This window comes from Zea mays, chromosome 3 (genome assembly GCF_902167145.1).
Source record: "Zea mays cultivar B73 chromosome 3, Zm-B73-REFERENCE-NAM-5.0, whole genome shotgun sequence".
In the NCBI taxonomy this organism is placed as follows: Eukaryota; Viridiplantae; Streptophyta; class Magnoliopsida; order Poales; family Poaceae; genus Zea; species Zea mays.
In genome coordinates this window covers 233,124,749-233,141,771 of record NC_050098.1, presented here as the reverse complement: position 1 = coordinate 233,141,771, position 17,023 = coordinate 233,124,749, and the positions used below count along the sequence as shown (strand labels likewise).

General features: G+C 43.8%; 1 protein-coding gene across 1 annotated transcript; it reads left to right on the top strand.

Annotated features, from left to right (window-relative positions):
- Positions 1-359: 359 nt before the first annotated feature.
- LOC103651630 (lysM domain receptor-like kinase 3) lies at positions 360-3,776 on the top strand. The gene is made up of 10 exons (XM_008677297.2): positions 360-1,194; positions 1,436-1,639; positions 1,729-1,868; positions 1,941-2,030; positions 2,123-2,228; positions 2,458-2,609; positions 2,703-2,800; positions 2,910-3,048; positions 3,181-3,279; positions 3,369-3,776. Exons 1-10 carry the CDS (start codon positions 510-512, stop codon positions 3,531-3,533), a joined length of 1,878 nt encoding a protein of 625 aa, XP_008675519.1. The 5' UTR covers positions 360-509; the 3' UTR covers positions 3,534-3,776.
- Positions 3,777-17,023: the final 13,247 nt, after the last annotated feature.

Below are 17,023 nucleotides of genomic sequence, written 5' to 3'. Positions count from 1 at the left end.
AGCTCACAATTTTCGCGTTCTGCTGCAGACCCTGCAGTACTGTGAGAAATATTGGTGGCACATTTCATCTGCATCCATATGTGTTGAATTGAACGAACGAACGAATAGTCAACATGCTCTTTGAATCTCCCTTGATAAGTAGCACATATCATGCTGTCCTTTTCGGCTCTTTATGTTTTTTTCTGGTTTTCAAGTATAATAATAATGAACTCTAAACCTTGCAAAACATGCCAAATGTTGCAAGACAAAAACATGCTTTGACTCCATCAAAGAAACGAGGCCTGCAGCTAGCAGGCCGGTTTCTTTAGTTTCGAACTTGAGTTGGTGGACGCTGTAATAAGCTTCAATACTCTAGGATGTCATCTTCCTACGCTCCAAACAGTGCAGAGCCAGAGCTTCAGGGAAGCGGATTAAACAAGAAACAACAGCGGCAGATGTGCAATAGCTGGCCATGGCATAAACCACCTCTGTAACCAGACATCATTTGCCTCTCCGCTTGCTCGCTCGCCATGACGAAGCACGGCCTCCTCTTCTTCCTCGCCATCGCCTTGCTTCTGCACCGCCACTACACGAGCGCCTCTTCCACTGGTCAGCCAACAAGAAGCAGTAGCACAGCATCAAGATCAACTGCAGAATGGCAGCCCTTGCACTGCAGTCCGGTGTCCTCATGCGGCTCGTTCCTCTACGTCACTCCTGGAGGGCGGAACCTGTCAGAGATAGCCTCCGTATTCAACGGCAACGCATCTCTCATCCAGCCCGTCAAGCGTCTCTCCGGGTCAGAGGACCTGCTGATGGCCGTGGCATGCGAGTGTCAGGCCATCAGCAACACCACCACGGCTGCTGCTTTTCTTCATGACACTCAGTACAAGGTGGAGCCGGACGCCATACCTGACGACGTCAAGAGCAATACTTTCAGTGGGCTTGCGATGGATGTTGGTGATGGCTTCCCACTGACGCCCGGGGCTACAGTCACGGTTCGCCTCCCGTGCGGGTGTTCCTCCTCGACAGCGTCCAAGGGAGTGCTGTCTTATTCGGTGCAGGAGGAAGATACCCTGAGTACTATCGCAAGCTTGTTCAGTTCAAGTCCAGAAGCCATCTTGAACTTGAATCCGAGCGTGAAAAATCCCGATTTCATCAAACCCGGGTGGATCTTGTTTGTTCCAATGGGGGTTGCTGGTTCTTCTAAGAAAAAAAGTGAGCCACCACAACTACTAAATACGTATTTTCACATTTACTTCGTTCTAGATTACTTTAAAAGAAATTTATGCACAAGGCTTGTGCTAGCTACAAGATATTTTTTTTTTTATGTTTGATGTTTAATGTCTAGCATAAAACACAAGATGCAGATGCTTCTTGCAACCCAAATGTGTTTAAAACTGAATTTTTTCTCTGCTCTCATTAAGCTTATCTTTTCTTTATGTCTGATCTTTGCCAGGGGTTGGTAGTACGACAATCACAATAGCAGCATCCGTATCAGCTATAATACTGTCCGTCTGCGTCCTCACTGTCATTCTTCGCCTCAGAAGGAGGCCTTCTCAGCAAAATGCTGAAGCTCCTGAAATAAAAATGGAGAGAGCACCCAGTAACACCAGCATCGCCGCTCTGGAGAGCCGTTTCTTTCCGTCCATGAAAATCAATGGTCTTCTTCCATACATTTTTTCTGCATCAAAATTATTACTTAACCGTAACGCAATCTTATCTTAATTACTCTGAACTGAATGGCTGCAGATATCGACCCATTCCAGACAGAGAGGCCTGTCATTTTCAGTCTGAAAGTAGTCGGAGATGCTACAGCTAACTTCGATGAGAAGAGAAAGATCGGCGAGGGAGGATACGGCAGTGTTTACCTCGGTTTCATAGGAACACATGTAAGATACGTCTGCACTGTCTCATGTAGAAGAATCATGAAAAGACCCTCTCATGCGTGGCCTTGCTCACAGGAAATTGCGGTCAAGAAGATGAGAGCAAGCAAATCGAAGGAGTTCTTTGCTGAGTTGAAAGCTCTGTGCAAAGTACATCACATTAACGTGGTACGTTCTTGATCCATAAGATCCATTAGGAAATGGATATATACCTCTGTATTGGTTCTTTGCTTGTGACCACAGACTTTGATTACAAGTAGGTTGAGTTGATCGGTTATGCTGCTGGGGATGACCACTTGTACCTGGTGTACGAATATGTCCAGAACGGATCGCTTAGTGAGCATCTGCATGACCCGTTGCTGAAAGGTAATGCAATGGAGAAACAACCGTGCATGTTAAGTTTGATCAGTGCCGTCTCCAATAAAATTATGTAAAGTAATGTAATTTTGGAAGTTAACATGTCTTCATGGATACTTAAGTATAAAATGCTGCCCTCATATATATATATATATATATATTTGTTTAAGATTACTATTTATTATGTTCTACAAATACATTAAGAAGAAACATGGATCCATTGTCATATATATTTCAGGTCACCAGCCTCTTTCATGGACTGCTAGAACGCAGATAGCATTGGACGCAGCGCGTGGTATCGAGTACATTCATGACCATACCAAGGCCTGCTACGTGCACCGCGACATCAAAACAAGCAACATCCTGCTCGACAACGGATTAAGAGCTAAAGCAAGTCTCTTCTAAACGGCCAAATTTTTCTGTATCTTCTTCTCAGACGGGTGCACATCTGACATTTTTATTTATTTTTTTGCTGCTGAACAGGTTGCAGATTTCGGACTAGTGAAGCTTGTTGAACGTAGTGACGAAGAGGAATGGGTTGCCACTCGTTTGGTTGGGACGCCAGGATACCTTCCACCCGAGTTAGTTTTCATTTTCTGAACATGATATGGCTCGCTGTCCGAGCGGCTGGTAGAGTTTCATCTGTACTTAGTACTCACTATATATGGATTTAATGATGCACGCATGCAGGTCAGTTCTTGAACTTCACATGACCACCAAGTCTGATGTGTATGCGTTCGGAGTAGTTCTTGCGGAGCTCATTACAGGACTCCGTGCACTTATCCGGGATAACAAGGAAGTCAACAAGACAAAGTCAATAATCTCAATTGTAAGAGTCCTTGAGAGCATTTAGAATGTCTTTCTTTGTGTGTGTGTGTGTGGTTTGCATGCTATCTTTCAGCAAGGTTGTATATTACAATAAAACAAAATCAAGAAATTAAATACAGCGTTCTGTGAACAGATGAGGAAAGCCTTCGATTCAGAAGATCTAGAGAGGTCACTGGAGACAATCATAGACCCTAACTTGAAGGACAGCTACCCCATAGAAGAAGTGTGCAAGGTTTAGTGAAAGTCCATGCACACACAACACATACTGTTCGCTTGCTGAAGATACTGGTTAACTGAACCTTTCCTTCCCCTTTTCTACAGATGGCTAACGTTTCGATGTGGTGCCTTAGTGAGGATCCACTGAACCGGCCTGAGATGAGGGACACCATGCCGGCCCTGTGCCAGATCCATCTCGCCTCTATCGAGTGGGAGGCGTCGCTCGGAGGTGATGGTGAAGTGTTCAGTGGTGTTTCCTATGGCAGATGAACCAAACGGCATGGTTTTGGCCTGCACACTCCTTTTCAATTTTATTTGAAGGAGAATGATGGTTCTTGCGCTGCGGTTTGTGAATTTATTTGTTGATTCCTTGTGCGCTTTTGAAGGGTTGCCTTTTGCTCATCTCATCTCCTTGCAAGTCTGGTGTCAACACGACAACACATATATGCTGTCCTCCCTGGATTTATTAGCTACAACAATCTGTTGGGGAGATGCATGAAAACTAGAGGAAAATCACCAATCGTCCCAATGACCAATTACTGTAAACTTGTACTGTTGAATGCGAAGACTACCTACTTCAGTTGTTGTTGTCCACCAGTCATGTCCGTACCAAAGCTGAGATTGCATCTGGAAGTAGTAATGAAAATTGCTCGTTTCAAAAGGTTTAGGGTTTAACACAGCAGGAACTACCTATTCATGACGAAGTTCCTTTGGCCAGCATGTAGCCTAGAGCCCTAGACCACGACCGAGGAATCCAAGCGGTCGAGAAGATGAACTAGATTTTTTTTTGGCATTCCTGCTGTGTTGCTCAGTTAAGTTTGGTGAACTCCCTTCGTGAAGGTTGTTGTAGGGGGAAAAAGTAAGGGGAATGATTGGAGACTAATTATATATAGAAAGGGAGAATCTTTTAAGAGGATATAATAAAATATATTAGATAATACATATATAAGGGGAAATATAGGGGAAATTTTTGAATGAAGCCTAAACTTTATTGGGTTTAAGGGTCCCTTTAGAATGCAAAATTTCTAAAGCACAAGAATAGAGTTGCATTTGTAGTTCTATATAGGAATTAAAAACTCAGGAAAGTTTCTAAAACAGTGTTGGATGTAGTATATAGAAAGAACATAGGAATCATAGAAGAGAGATAGACATAAAAGAAAGTTTCTAAGAGGGCAGACTTCATATTAGAAATCCTCCAAATTGAACAATGTAATAAGCCATTTTATGTGAATTTCATAGGATTTGTAGGAACCTAATCCTTTGTTCCAAAAGGCTATGTAGGAAGATTTATATAGAAATTTCAATTCACTAAAATTTTTCAACGTTTCTTTTGTTTCAAAGGGGGCCTATGTATGAACATAGTGTTGACCGGAAGTATTTACGATAGCTCGTGGTACCATAGGACAGTGGTTTAATATCCCAGTCGTTTCTCACGATTTTCACCGGTTTTTTGCTTACAAAACACATCAGTTTCTCATCGGAATTGAAAACCGTGCCGGAGACTAGCACGATGAACTTTGATCTAAATGTTGGTATTTCAAAATTTAGATCATCCCATTTAGCCATGCAAATTTGTATACTTCCTATTTGTAGGATCGGTAAGGCGACCAGATGGAGGTAAATAGGAGCCAACCAGATTTTGCTTCCAAACACCAAAAACGAACACTTTATTTCAATTGAGATGAAGCAAATACTCAAGCCATGAACACATTAGCAAACGAGTGATCTCATAATTACAAAACGTTCCTAATACTCACATGAGACCAGCAAAACAAACGAATCGCAAATCGGACACAAAAAAGTCCAAAACGGTCCAATACAGTATCGTCAACAAGTGTTGTTTTCAGCAGTACGAAATTCTGTTCTTAAATTCAAAAGTGAACCAAACGAACTCCGATTGAAATAAAATTTTACACCTGAGCAAATATGTTTCCAAGATCTCCACAAATTTTGATCTCAATCAGACTTGTGGATCAACCGCAGATTTAAAAATATAGCCAAAAATTCAGGTTTTGTTGGAGTTTTCTAGAACGAGTTCAAACTGAGTTTTTCTCAAATCGTGACCAAAATCTGCAAAATCTAGATGTATGCAATGGTCCGAAGAATGCAACTCACCACCAATCAATCCCCAAACCAAATCCTCTAAAAAAGAATCAAAGGTTTTTCACCAAAAACACAAGATCAGGGAAAGGGAGAAACCAAGACTAAAACTTCAGAAATTTCAGCAAGGGTACAAACTGAGATTTGAAGCCAAAGAGCAATGTGGGCCGGACCGGCGACCCTTCCTCTGATTAAACTTGAAAATCAAGAACACAATTGAAGTACAAAATCGCTGCGGATCCCTCGGCTCAACTGATATCTAACTAGAGAGAAAACTAGGAGTTCTAGAATGAGTGCTCTAAACAAATGGTAGCTAAGAGATACTAAACTAACCAGCTCTCCCATCTATTTATAGAAGGTTATTCTCACTTTCTAAACTATCCCTATTTACATAGGGCCTATCCACTCCACCAGAGGCGAAATGGACCAACTCCTAAGTTTTCGATCCGACGACCACATCCTTCACACGGAGTTGCTTCGCCTTGACGCACCCTCCGCGTTCTCGCCGCGTGCCACCACCGGTTCCCTCCGGAACTGCCACCACCGAGTTTTGAGGCCTGAACTCAACAAAACACGACATCCATAGCGCTAGGTGGTTTTGAGGCCCAAACCACCAAACCTGTCGTGAGCACCGCACCTCATGCACGTCCTCCATGATCAGACGCGTGTCCCGCCAGCCCTCGACTACGTCGGTAACACGGTCCACTCCACCACGTCCTCGCGCAAGTGTGTGTCCTAGGTGTCAGCCACCACGGTTGGTCACCTGGCTGCTCTGATTCGTCAGTCAAGACCCAGCACTCGCCCTTCACCGCTCTCGGTCCATCAGCACGAGCCTGCATGACTTTTACCTCAGTCATCGACCACCGTTCCTGTGCTCCACACCTGCACACCACAAGTCGGCCGACATGGTTGCACAAGCATAATCTCACACTCTGGTCAGTCCACTGACTACCCCAGAGTGCTACCCGTTGACAATCACTCATCATCAACCCGAACCACAAGTGACAAGTCAACCTTGTGTTCGCAATCTCCCCCTTGATGAGTGCATTGTCAACACCACCATATGAGCATATGTAAACAGAAAGAGGAAGAAGAAGAGAAACTCACTCAAATGACCATAAGCCAGATAAAAGCTAGACAAGTCATTTAGAGTAAGCAAAACTTGGTCCCCAATGAAATGGACAATGGCTCAACATGACCAAGCAAGAAAAGGCTAGCCCTCAATAAGAGGCAAAAGCAGGGTTCAACACCACTAGCCAGAAGCCAAAATATCATCGAAGCACAAAAAGCTTTATCAGAGCATAAAAACCAATTCAGAGCATAAGAACAACACAAAAGCTAAAATCAAAGTTAGTTCCTCCAGAAAGAGGCAAACGGCTCAACACAACTAGCAATAGCTCCAAATAACACATCTCGCCCTCTTGAATGAGAGGAAGCCCGAAAGACAAAATTCCCCCTAGATAGATGAAACTGGAAATCTCAAAATCTCTCCCCCTTGTTGACAAGTGAACTTATCAAGCACAGACAAGGGTAGAAAGAAAAAACTCCCCCTTGGCAAAGAGAACCCACCCCCCCCCCCCCCGAGAAAAAGCAGAATTGCAACAGAGAATATGAAAGAGAAAATTCATGAGCTTTAGAAGTATATCAGTCAGAGTATAAAAAATGCTCTAAGTGGTGCTGTGCTAAGTGTGCAACAATAAATGCACGTGCTAGCATATGCTCCAACTGGTCATATGCACAAGATATGTGAAGTGTAGGTATTTTTATTCAGTTTTAAGCATTTCAAAGAGGTGTTCACCATAAAGGCAACACTAAGCATATGTAACACTCACTTTGTAAAAAAAATTCTAAAAGGAAAACTTATATTCCTTTATATACATGTGTCATTTCTATTTATCATTTCATGCAAACACCTCATTTAAAGCAAAGGATTAATACAAGCCATTAAATGGTGCATCATGTTGAGACTTTATTTTGTGTGTATTTTGGGACTATATAAAACAATGTTGATAAAAATATATTAGAATCCAAGCTGGAAATAAAATATCATACAGGAAACACTAGAATTTTAAGAGGGGAAAGCAGTAGCCACACCAAATAAATTTCTCAAAAATAAAGCAATTCATCTCATGCCATATTCAAGTGGGATATTTAATTTTAATACAAGTTTGCCACGGAATTCGAATTTAAATTTAAATTGGAGATGTAAATTAAAAATTAAAAGAGAAATAAAAAGAAAAAAAGAAAGAAGTGCCTAAATGGGCCGCACAGCTCCTTTCTGGCCCACCAGAGCTTCTCACCGCATGGCCCGCTCCTCTTTTCACCCCGCAGCGCGCGCATGGAACAGGGAACTGTGGGGCCCACCTGGCGGACGCTCTTCCACCTGAGTCGCTTCCGTGTGGGGCCGCTGTGTCGGACCGTCGTTCCCGCAAGGCTCGCGGGTGAGGTCAACCGAACCCGTGAAATTCGCGCAGCGGGTGGCTCGCCTCCCGTGTAAATTGATTGCGCAGCCGGCAGGCGAGCCCGAAGCATCCAAAACCCTAGCTGCCGGGAGGTTCTCTGGTCGCAGACACCGGCCCCAGTAGAGAGAAGCGGAGAGAGAGAGTGAAGGTGCCGCACCCATGCTGACCATTCCTCGGTCGCCGTTGGACCTCGGAGTGCGGACTCGGGGGAGGGGTATCGTGCGTAGAACGTGCTCAGTCGCACAATTTCATCCGTGGGCAACTTGTGGCACGTGAATTCGTCACCGGAGCTGCTCCCACCGCTGCAGCAGCACCTATCGTCGTGGTCTGGCCTCACCACCTCTCGGAGCGCGGGTATGACCCCACGTCGGTGTTCGCTATGACCTTCTCAGTGCGCAGCGAAATTTAATTTGGGTTTGGGGGTGGTGGCGGGCTATGGAGCGCGCTCGCCGGTGGGCGCCGCCGTGTGCGGTCACCAGAGGTAGGGGTATGGGCTCTCGGCCGCGGATTTGGCCGCGAACAGCCCAAATTCAACCGCGTGTACCCCCCTTTGCTTGGACTGATCTACGTCGCTGAAGCTTGATCGGGCGCTGTATATTAGCTCGGGTCGGGATCGCTTTACGTCCGTCGATCGCAGATCAGACAGTTGAAAACACACGTTAGTTTATAAGTGCGACATCTAATTCACACCGCCCGCCGCGTGATCCAACGGCTTGGATCCGAATATACCCCTTCGGCCGCAAGTTTTGCAAAGGAGCCCCTGAACTATGCAGAAAACAACCCGCAGTCCACTCGGGTGTTCCCCTGAGTCTGTGGAATATTTACGCTAGAACCCCTGTGTTTTACAGAAAACGAGGCCTAGTCCAGGGAACAGAAAAACCGGAGAAATGAATTTAGAAATAAATTTTTAGTATTAAATTAATTGCAGAAACTTGTTTAATTCATAGAAAATGCATATGAACTCCAAATTGGTCCATTCCAGTTCCTAAATTTTTGTAATATTATTGTTCATCCATTAGTGCCTCTGTTTTGGCATGAAAGGCACATTAAAATTATTCTTTTACCTAATCTTGTATTAAGCACATAAAACATTAGAAAATTCATAACTTAAAATCTATAACTCCAAATTTAATGATTCCAGTTCCTATGATCCTATTTTAATGTCTAGGATATTACTGTGTATTTTATTTATATGCTTGGTGTAATGTTAATCTTGCTATACTATGTATGTATTGTGTTGATGCGAGTAGACGAGCAAGCTACTGAGGATTCTCCTCAGAGGTTCAGCTGGTAGAGATTGCTGAGCAGGAGCTCGTGGAAGGCAAGTTGTGTCCTTGATCACTTCTTTTACCCATTCATGTTCTTATTAATCATAATGATCTGCATAGGTTAATTTTGATGGGACCCAATAGGTTACCCTAGATTTTGACTATCTATATACCTTGTTTCACCACTGGTTTTACTAATAAATTTTTGGGTAGTACATGCTATTGCTTTATGTGGATTTGGGTATAGAGATATTTACTACTCATGATTACACTTGTTATTATCTGTTCATTATTTTCTGTTCATGATAAGATCATTATGTTAATGGGAACATGGAGAACCACCCTGGAAAACAGTGCTACCACAAAGGTTTAATGGGACACCCTTGGCCGATTAACTAGGAAAGCTAGTGGATGACTACCTTACCCGAAAGGGGCAAGGGCAGTAGGGGAGTGGTCAGTGTAGGGAGGTCTTTGGATTGATTTTGCTGCGATGGCGGTCAGGCGAGGGATTCCTGCACTGGAGCTTCCTATAAACTGTAGCGGGTTTTCTGAAGCTAGTGGAACTTTATAAAGGCCTCGTAGTGGTACCCTGCCTCGCTTCCTTGGTAGAGGTGTATGGGGTCTGATCAACTCCGTGTCAAATGGGTAACACGACTTGTGGGTAAAGATGCGCAACCTCTACAGAGTGTAAAACTGGTATACTAGCCGTGCTCACGGTTATGAGCGGCTCGGACACTCACATGATTAATTTATGGAACTTAAACTTAATTTGTCATTTCATTGCATCTGGGATTATTTTATTATTACTTTTATTTATTATTTCTAAGGTTCGGTATTTACTTACACTTAGTAACTGCTAATAAAACTTTTGTAAGAAAAATGGACCCCGGGCCATTTGGCTAATTGAGTTTTGGTGTTTGATGAACAACACAATCCGTGAACTAATAAGTTTTCTAGTGTTTATGTTTGTAGTTCACAGGATGCAAGATTAACTTGGACTAAGGAATTGAGGAAAGCAACACCTCAAAAGAAGACATTAAGAAGATCCAAGAAAAGTCCAAGTGTGCTGCTGCGGACTGTCTGTGTGGTGGCACACCGAACTGTCCGGTGCCCACACACCGGACTGTCCGGTGCACCAGGGAACTCCAGCCCAACAGCTAGTATCATTTACATGTCTTCTCCAATATTTGATTAGACTATATTTCATATCATATGCTTCCATGTTTCTAAAAATGCATAAGTAGTTAACTCATATTCTGTTACCTATGCATAAGGGAAGTCAGTCTTTTCAAATCATGTCTTGCACCTCTAATTTTCACATGCTTTTTCCTAAGTAGAGGATCTCTGTCAGGGGGAGTATTTCTTCATCTCTAAAAAGGGGGAAAATTTCTTTCTAAAGAGAACACTCGTTTAGGGGGAGTAATCCTTTCAACTGATGGCATTCATGTGGTTTAATTTAGTATTCTTCAAGTGTATCATCTAATAAAATTCTTAATGAGGACAAGCTTTTATTTACTTCCTACATGCTTTTAATGTCTTCCTTTTCGGTGGTTGATGCCAAAGGGGGAGAAGTTTAGGGACCAAAGCAATGAAAACTATATCAAACACCAAACACCACAAATTTAAAATTTTATATCTACAAATGGTTTTTCAAGTGGTTTTGGTCCTAAAATAGGAAGTAAGTGAATTATGGAGTTAGGGAGAGACTTAAGTCCATAATTTCACATTGTGGGGACAAACATGCATCCTAGCAAGTAGATTGCATATTTTTATTCAAATACTTGTATTATTTGCTTGCTTTGGTTGTGTTGTCATCAATCACCAAAAAGGGGGAGATTGTAAGGAAAATGGACCCCGGGCCATTTGGCTAATTGAGTTTTGGTGTTTGATGAACAACACAATCCGTGAACTAATAAGTTTTCTAGTGTTTATGTTTGTAGTTCACAGGATGCAAGATTTACTTGGACTAAGGAATTGAGGAAAGCAACACCTCAAAAGAAGACATTAAGAAGATCCAAAAAAAGTCCAAGTGTGTTGCTGCGGACTGTCTGTGCGGTGGCACACCGGACTGTCCGGTGCCCACACGCCGGACTGTCCGGTGCACCAGGGAACTCCAGCCCAACGGCTAGTTCCAGGTGGCACTCGGAGAGAAGACCACCGGACTGTCCGGTGTGAGCACCAAACTGTCCGGTGTGGAAAAGCCTGCGGCGCAACGGTCACCTGCTCTGATAGAGCAACGACTAGGCGCACCGAACAGGCTACAGTGCGTTGTCCGGTGCATCATCGGACTGTCCGGTGTGCCGCAGAGAACTGTAGCTTTTCTCCAACGGCTAGAATGGAGTTGGGGCCTATATATACTCCACCCAACCGGCCATTTGAAGGTGTGGGAGCCCAAGCAACATACCAAGGCATATAGTGCACATTTCCAAGAGCTCAAACACCCAAGTGCTTAATACAATCACTCGGTGATTAGCGTAGGTGCTTTGCGAAGTACTTAGGTTAGTTAGACCGCTTTAGCGCTTGCTCTAGGTGAACCCTAGTTAGTTGAGTGAGTTTTGTAAAACCACACAACCCCTCGGCTCTTGCGTGAGCCGTTGTAATTGTACCGAGTGGGGCGAGAGTCTTGCGAGAAGGCCCGCGGGAAGCTCGATAGTGGAGACGACGGGGAGCGTCCGAGAGGAGCCGGAAGCGGAGCACCACTTGCGCGTGGAGAAGGCCCGCGGCTCTCTATGGAGTTACTCGACCGTGGTGCTTGGCCCTCGCGTGGGCTTCCCTTTGAGTAGGGGCACCAACGAGGATTAGTCCGGACCTTGCGTGGTTCCGGATACCTCGGTAAAAATACCGGCGTCATCCACGAGAGTTTGCTTCTCTACCTTGCTCTTTAAGTTTCCGCATTTATACTAAGCATTTAAGTTTCAATCTTGTATTCATACTTATTTAGTGTAGATTGAAACTTAGCCTTTATGGTAGAGATAGCAACACTTAGACAAAACCTAGTTTACACATTCTAGTTTGATTATTTGCATAGGTTTTGCTCTAGGGATTTAATTGTGGCCTAGTTTAGTAAAAGTTTTAGAAGTCCTAATTCACCCCCCTCTTAGGCATCACCCGTTTCCTACAAGTGGTATCAGAGCCGGTTTGGCTCATTTGAAACGCTTTAGCTTCACCGCTAAAAGAGCCGACGCTTTTTAGAGGAAGGGATGGATACCCATAGGCCACCACACTTTGACGGCACTAACTTCCCATATTATAGTGCTAGAATGGCTTGTTACCTAGAGGCCGTTGATCTAGGTGTTTGGAGAGTCACTCGTGACGGGATGAAACCCCTCAAGAATCCCAAGAAACCCACCACGAGTGAGGAAAAATTCATTTAAATGCTAGAGCCAAAAATTGCTTGTATGAATCTCTTAGCATGGATATTTTCAATCAAGTATTTACCTTGAAAACTGCTAATGAGATTTGGCTAAAATTGCATGAGCTCCATGACGGCACATCTAATGTCCGTGAGCAAAAACATTGCCTAGTCTTAAATGATTATAATTCTTTTACTATGAAAGATGATGGGCTTGTTAGAGACATGTATTCTCATTTGAATCTAATTATCAATGAGCTCAACTCTATTGGCATTAATAAGCTAGGTGATGCGGACATTGTGAGGAAGATTATCTCCCTGCTACCACAACAAAGATATGGGAGCATCATCACCATCCTTCACAACATGGAGGACTTGAGCAACATGATCCCGACCATTGTGATTGGGAAAATCGCGGCATTTGAGATGTCGCGAAAAATGAGTCGGGGTGAGGAGCCAACTTCCTCAAGACCATATGCTTTTGCATGTGATGAAAGGAAGGGCAAAAAGAAGGCTCCCACTCCAAGTTCCTCAAGTGAAGAAGAGGAAGAAGAAGAAAGTGATGGTGATGAAGATAATCAACCATGCACATCATCCTCCAAGGACGAAGAAACAATCCGACGCGTCGGAAAGGTAATGAGGATGATCCGCAAGATTAATCTAATGGGTGTGCCCCTGCAGGTCAAAGATCTTCTCTTTAACATTGACAGGAAAAAGCAAAGGAAGAGAGGATGCTTCACATGTGGGGAGAAGGGCCACTTCAGGGACAACTGTCCAAATATGGTCAAACCCAAAAAGGAGAGGAGCAAAGGCAAGGCGCTAACAAGTGTTAGAACTTGGCATGACTCTTCAAGTGAAGACGAACCTCCAAGGACGCGCAGCCACTGGTCCTCATCACGCTCATTACACAAGTGCCTTATGGAAAGAGGTAACATAAGCATTCCATCCTCTAGTGATGAAGGTAGTAGTGATGATGAAGGTGAGGGAAAGCCCTCTGTAGATGAGCTTGCGAAAGCCGTAGAATTTTTCTAGGATGTTTGCACTAAACAAAAGGCTCAACTTAAAACCTTGAAAAATAAGTTGATTAGCTCTCAAAATGATTATAAAGGTTTGGTAGAAAAATTTGAAACTTTTGCAAACTTAAATAGTGAGCTGTCAACTAAAATTGAGTTATTAGAATCTAGTGCTCCATCCACTGCTACCGATGATGGTCTCATTAAAAAGAATGAAAAACTTAAGGCTAAGTTAGCTAGCTCTCAAGAAGCTATTGAAAATTTTCTAGAGAAAATGGAAATTCTTAGCATACACAATAATGAGCTAACTACTAAGCTAGAAAACATTGGTAGCACCCCAGCAACATCTTTAGTTGAAATTCCTGAAATTATTAAGAAAGATGCTTCTACTTCTTGCTTTGATTTAATTGATGATTCTAACCCCTGCAACCAAGTCTTTGTTTAGAATATTGTTGTAGGAACATGTTCGGATGAGGTTGCAAAGGAAAATGAACAATTAAAGCAAGAAGTGGCTCGCCTTGGCAAGACTTTGTATGACAAGAAAGGCAAAGCCAAACAAATCCGACCTCCACAGGATAATACCACTGCGAGAGTGAACAAGCCTATAGAGAGAGAAACTGTGATTTGTAGGCTATGCCACAAGGAAGGCCATAAGTCTTTCCAATGCAAGGCGATGACCGGGGATAAGCAAAGGCAAAAGCTCAAGCAAAAGCCATCAAGCAAAATCTCCAACACCTACATCAAAAAGGTGGATAAAAAGATTGCTACACCATATTTGATCAAAAAGAAAAAGAATGGAAAGGTGATAGCAATCAAGGCCAACAAGCAAGCCAACAAAGGAAAAGGGGCCAAACGCATCTGGGTGCCAAAGGAAATAATTTCAACCATGAAAAGCACCAAGAAGGTTTGGATACCGAAAGGGAAGTGAGTGGACCGAAGGTTGAGAGCACCTAGAGGGGGGGGGGGGGGTGAATAGGTGATCCTGTAAGACATAAAACTTAATGCCACAAAACTTGATTAGGAGTTAGCACAATAATGCCAAGTGGCTAGAGAGGAGTTTTAGCAAAACACAATAACCACAAGAAGATCAACACAGAGATGGCACAGTGGTTTATCCCGTGGTTCGGCCAAGTCCAACACTTGCCTACTCCACGTTGTGGCGTCCCAACGGACGAGGGTTGCAATCAACCCCTCTCAAGCGGTCCAACGACCCACGTGAATACCACAGTGTTTTGCTTTGCTTTACTATATCCCGCTTGCGAGGAATCTCCACAACTTGGAGTCTCTCGTCCTTACAAAGATGTTCACAAAGAAGCACGGAAGTAAGGATGGGATGAGCAACGCACACAAGATACAAAATCAGAGCAACAACACACACACAAGTCGCAACACGAGCTCTCAACACAACCCGAAGAGTACACTACTCAAATGGAGCTCTAGTTGCTATCACAAAGAATCAAATGCGCGGAATTGAAGTCTTGGTGCTTAGGAATGCTTAGAGAATGCTTGGTGTGTTCCTCCATGCGCCTAGGGGTCCCTTTTATAGCCCCAAGGCAGCTAGGAGCCGTTGAGAGCATTCCAGGAAGGCAATTCTTGCCTTCTGTCGCCTGGCGCACCGGACAGTCCGGTGCACCACTGGACAGTCCGGTGCACCACCGGACACTGTCCGGTGCGGATCTCTTTCCTTATTTGGCGAAGCCGACCGTTGCAGATTCAGAGCCGTTGGCGCACCGGACACTGTCCGGTGCCCCCTTGTGACCGTTGGCTCGGCCACGCGTCACGCGCGGAATCCTCGGCCGACCATTGGCCCAGCTGACCGTTGGCTCACCGGACAGTCCGGTGATTTATAGCCGTACGCCGTTAATCACTTCCCGAGAGCGACGACTTCGCCTGTGAATGGCTCACCGGACAGTCCGGTGCACCACCGGACAGTCTGGAGATTTATAGTCGTACGCCGTTGATAGCTTCCCGAGAGCAGCCAGTTGACAGTCGCCAGCCTAGCGCACCAGACACTGTCCGGTGCACCACCGGACAGTCCGGTGCACCCAGACCGAGCTGTCTTTGGCTGAACAAAGCCAACTCTTTTCCAATTTGATTTCTCCTGTTTCCAGCACTTAGACACAATACATTAGTTCTTAAAACAATGTACCAAGTCTAGAAACATACCTTTAGACTTGATTTGCACTTTGTCCATCACTTTGCATAGATTACCATTAGTCCACTTGTGTTGGCAATCAATCACCAAAATACTTAGAAATGGCCCAAGGGCACATTTCCCTTTCAATCTCCCCCTTTTTGGTGATTTATGCCAACACAACAAAAAGCAACTAAAGGAAGTGCAACATCAATACAATTGAGAACTCAATATTGTTTAGATTCAAATTTGGCATATTGAATCATTCTCTACCACCACTTGGTTTTGTTTTTGCAAATCAACCTCAATTTCCTATCTCTAAGTCAAACACACTTGTTGAGACATAAAGAGAGTTGTTCCAAGAGAAATTGATCAAAGATTTCAAAAACTCCCCATTTTTCCCATAATCAACTATTCTCCCCACAAGAGGCCAACTTTTGACAAAAGAGACAACAAGAGAGTTTTTCCAAACCAAAAGCTCTATTCTACTATTTTCAAAATTCTCAAGTGGTAGCTGATCCATTTATTGCTTTGGCCTTATTTTCTCCCCCTTTGGCATCAAGCACAAAAACGAGATCAATCTTGGTGTAACACCCGGATTTAAAGGACAAAGCCGGGTGCATCTCATACATGCGCCAAGAAGACAACATATATAATAACAGAGTGTATAGAGATAAATGTCATAAAACATCAGAGTATTTATTACATAGCGGAAGACTTATTACAAAGTAAGAGAATAAATATAAACGAACTAAGGATCGTCGGCGCCAATGTCAACTGAGAAACGCCACCTAGATCAAGTCGAATGCCTCAGTGCTAGGCGGCTCCTCTTCGACCACCTGTTCTTCTCCTGTGGGGGGGGGGGTGTGAGACAGCAAGAGTGAGCTCACATACGTTCATAGCTCAACAAGTCGTGGGGAATAATGTGGCATAAACTCACCAAAGGTGGGAGTTCATGAAGTGTAAGGCTAATCAATGAAATAAAGGCTGAGGCTGAGCATTGCTTTTATAAGTTGGTCAAAATTTTATTAGCAATTACTAAGTGTAAGTAAATACCAAACCTTAATAATAATAAAGAACAATAATAGTAAAATAATCCCAAATGTGATGCAAATGTCAAATTAAATTTAAGTTCCATAATTAATCATGTGAGGGTCCGGGCCGCTCATGACCGTGAGCACGACTAGTATACTAGTTTTACACTCTGCAGAGGTTGCGCATCTTTACCCACAAGTCATGTTACCCATCTGCCAAGAGACGGCCAATCCCATACACCTCTACCGAGGAGGCGAGGCAGGGTAACACTACGAGGCCTTTACAAAGTTCCACTAGCTTCAGAAATCCCGCTACAGTTTATAGGAAGCTCCATTGCAGGGTTCTTGCCTGACCGCCATCGCAGCAAAATCAACCAAGGACCTCCCTACACTGACC

What these genes read in the sequence shown, in the direction of transcription:
- LOC103651630 (XM_008677297.2), top strand. Translation starts at nt 510, where the DNA reads ATGACGAAGCACGGCCTCCTCTTCTTCCTCGCCATCGCCTTGCTTCTG. An exon ending in AAGTACATCACATTAACGTG is followed by an intron (nt 2,031 to 2,122) that starts GTACGTTCTTGA and finishes GATTACAAGTAG; the next exon opens with GTTGAGTTGATCGGTTATGC. An exon ending in CCATAGAAGAAGTGTGCAAG is followed by an intron (nt 3,280 to 3,368) that starts GTTTAGTGAAAG and finishes CCTTTTCTACAG; the next exon opens with ATGGCTAACGTTTCGATGTG.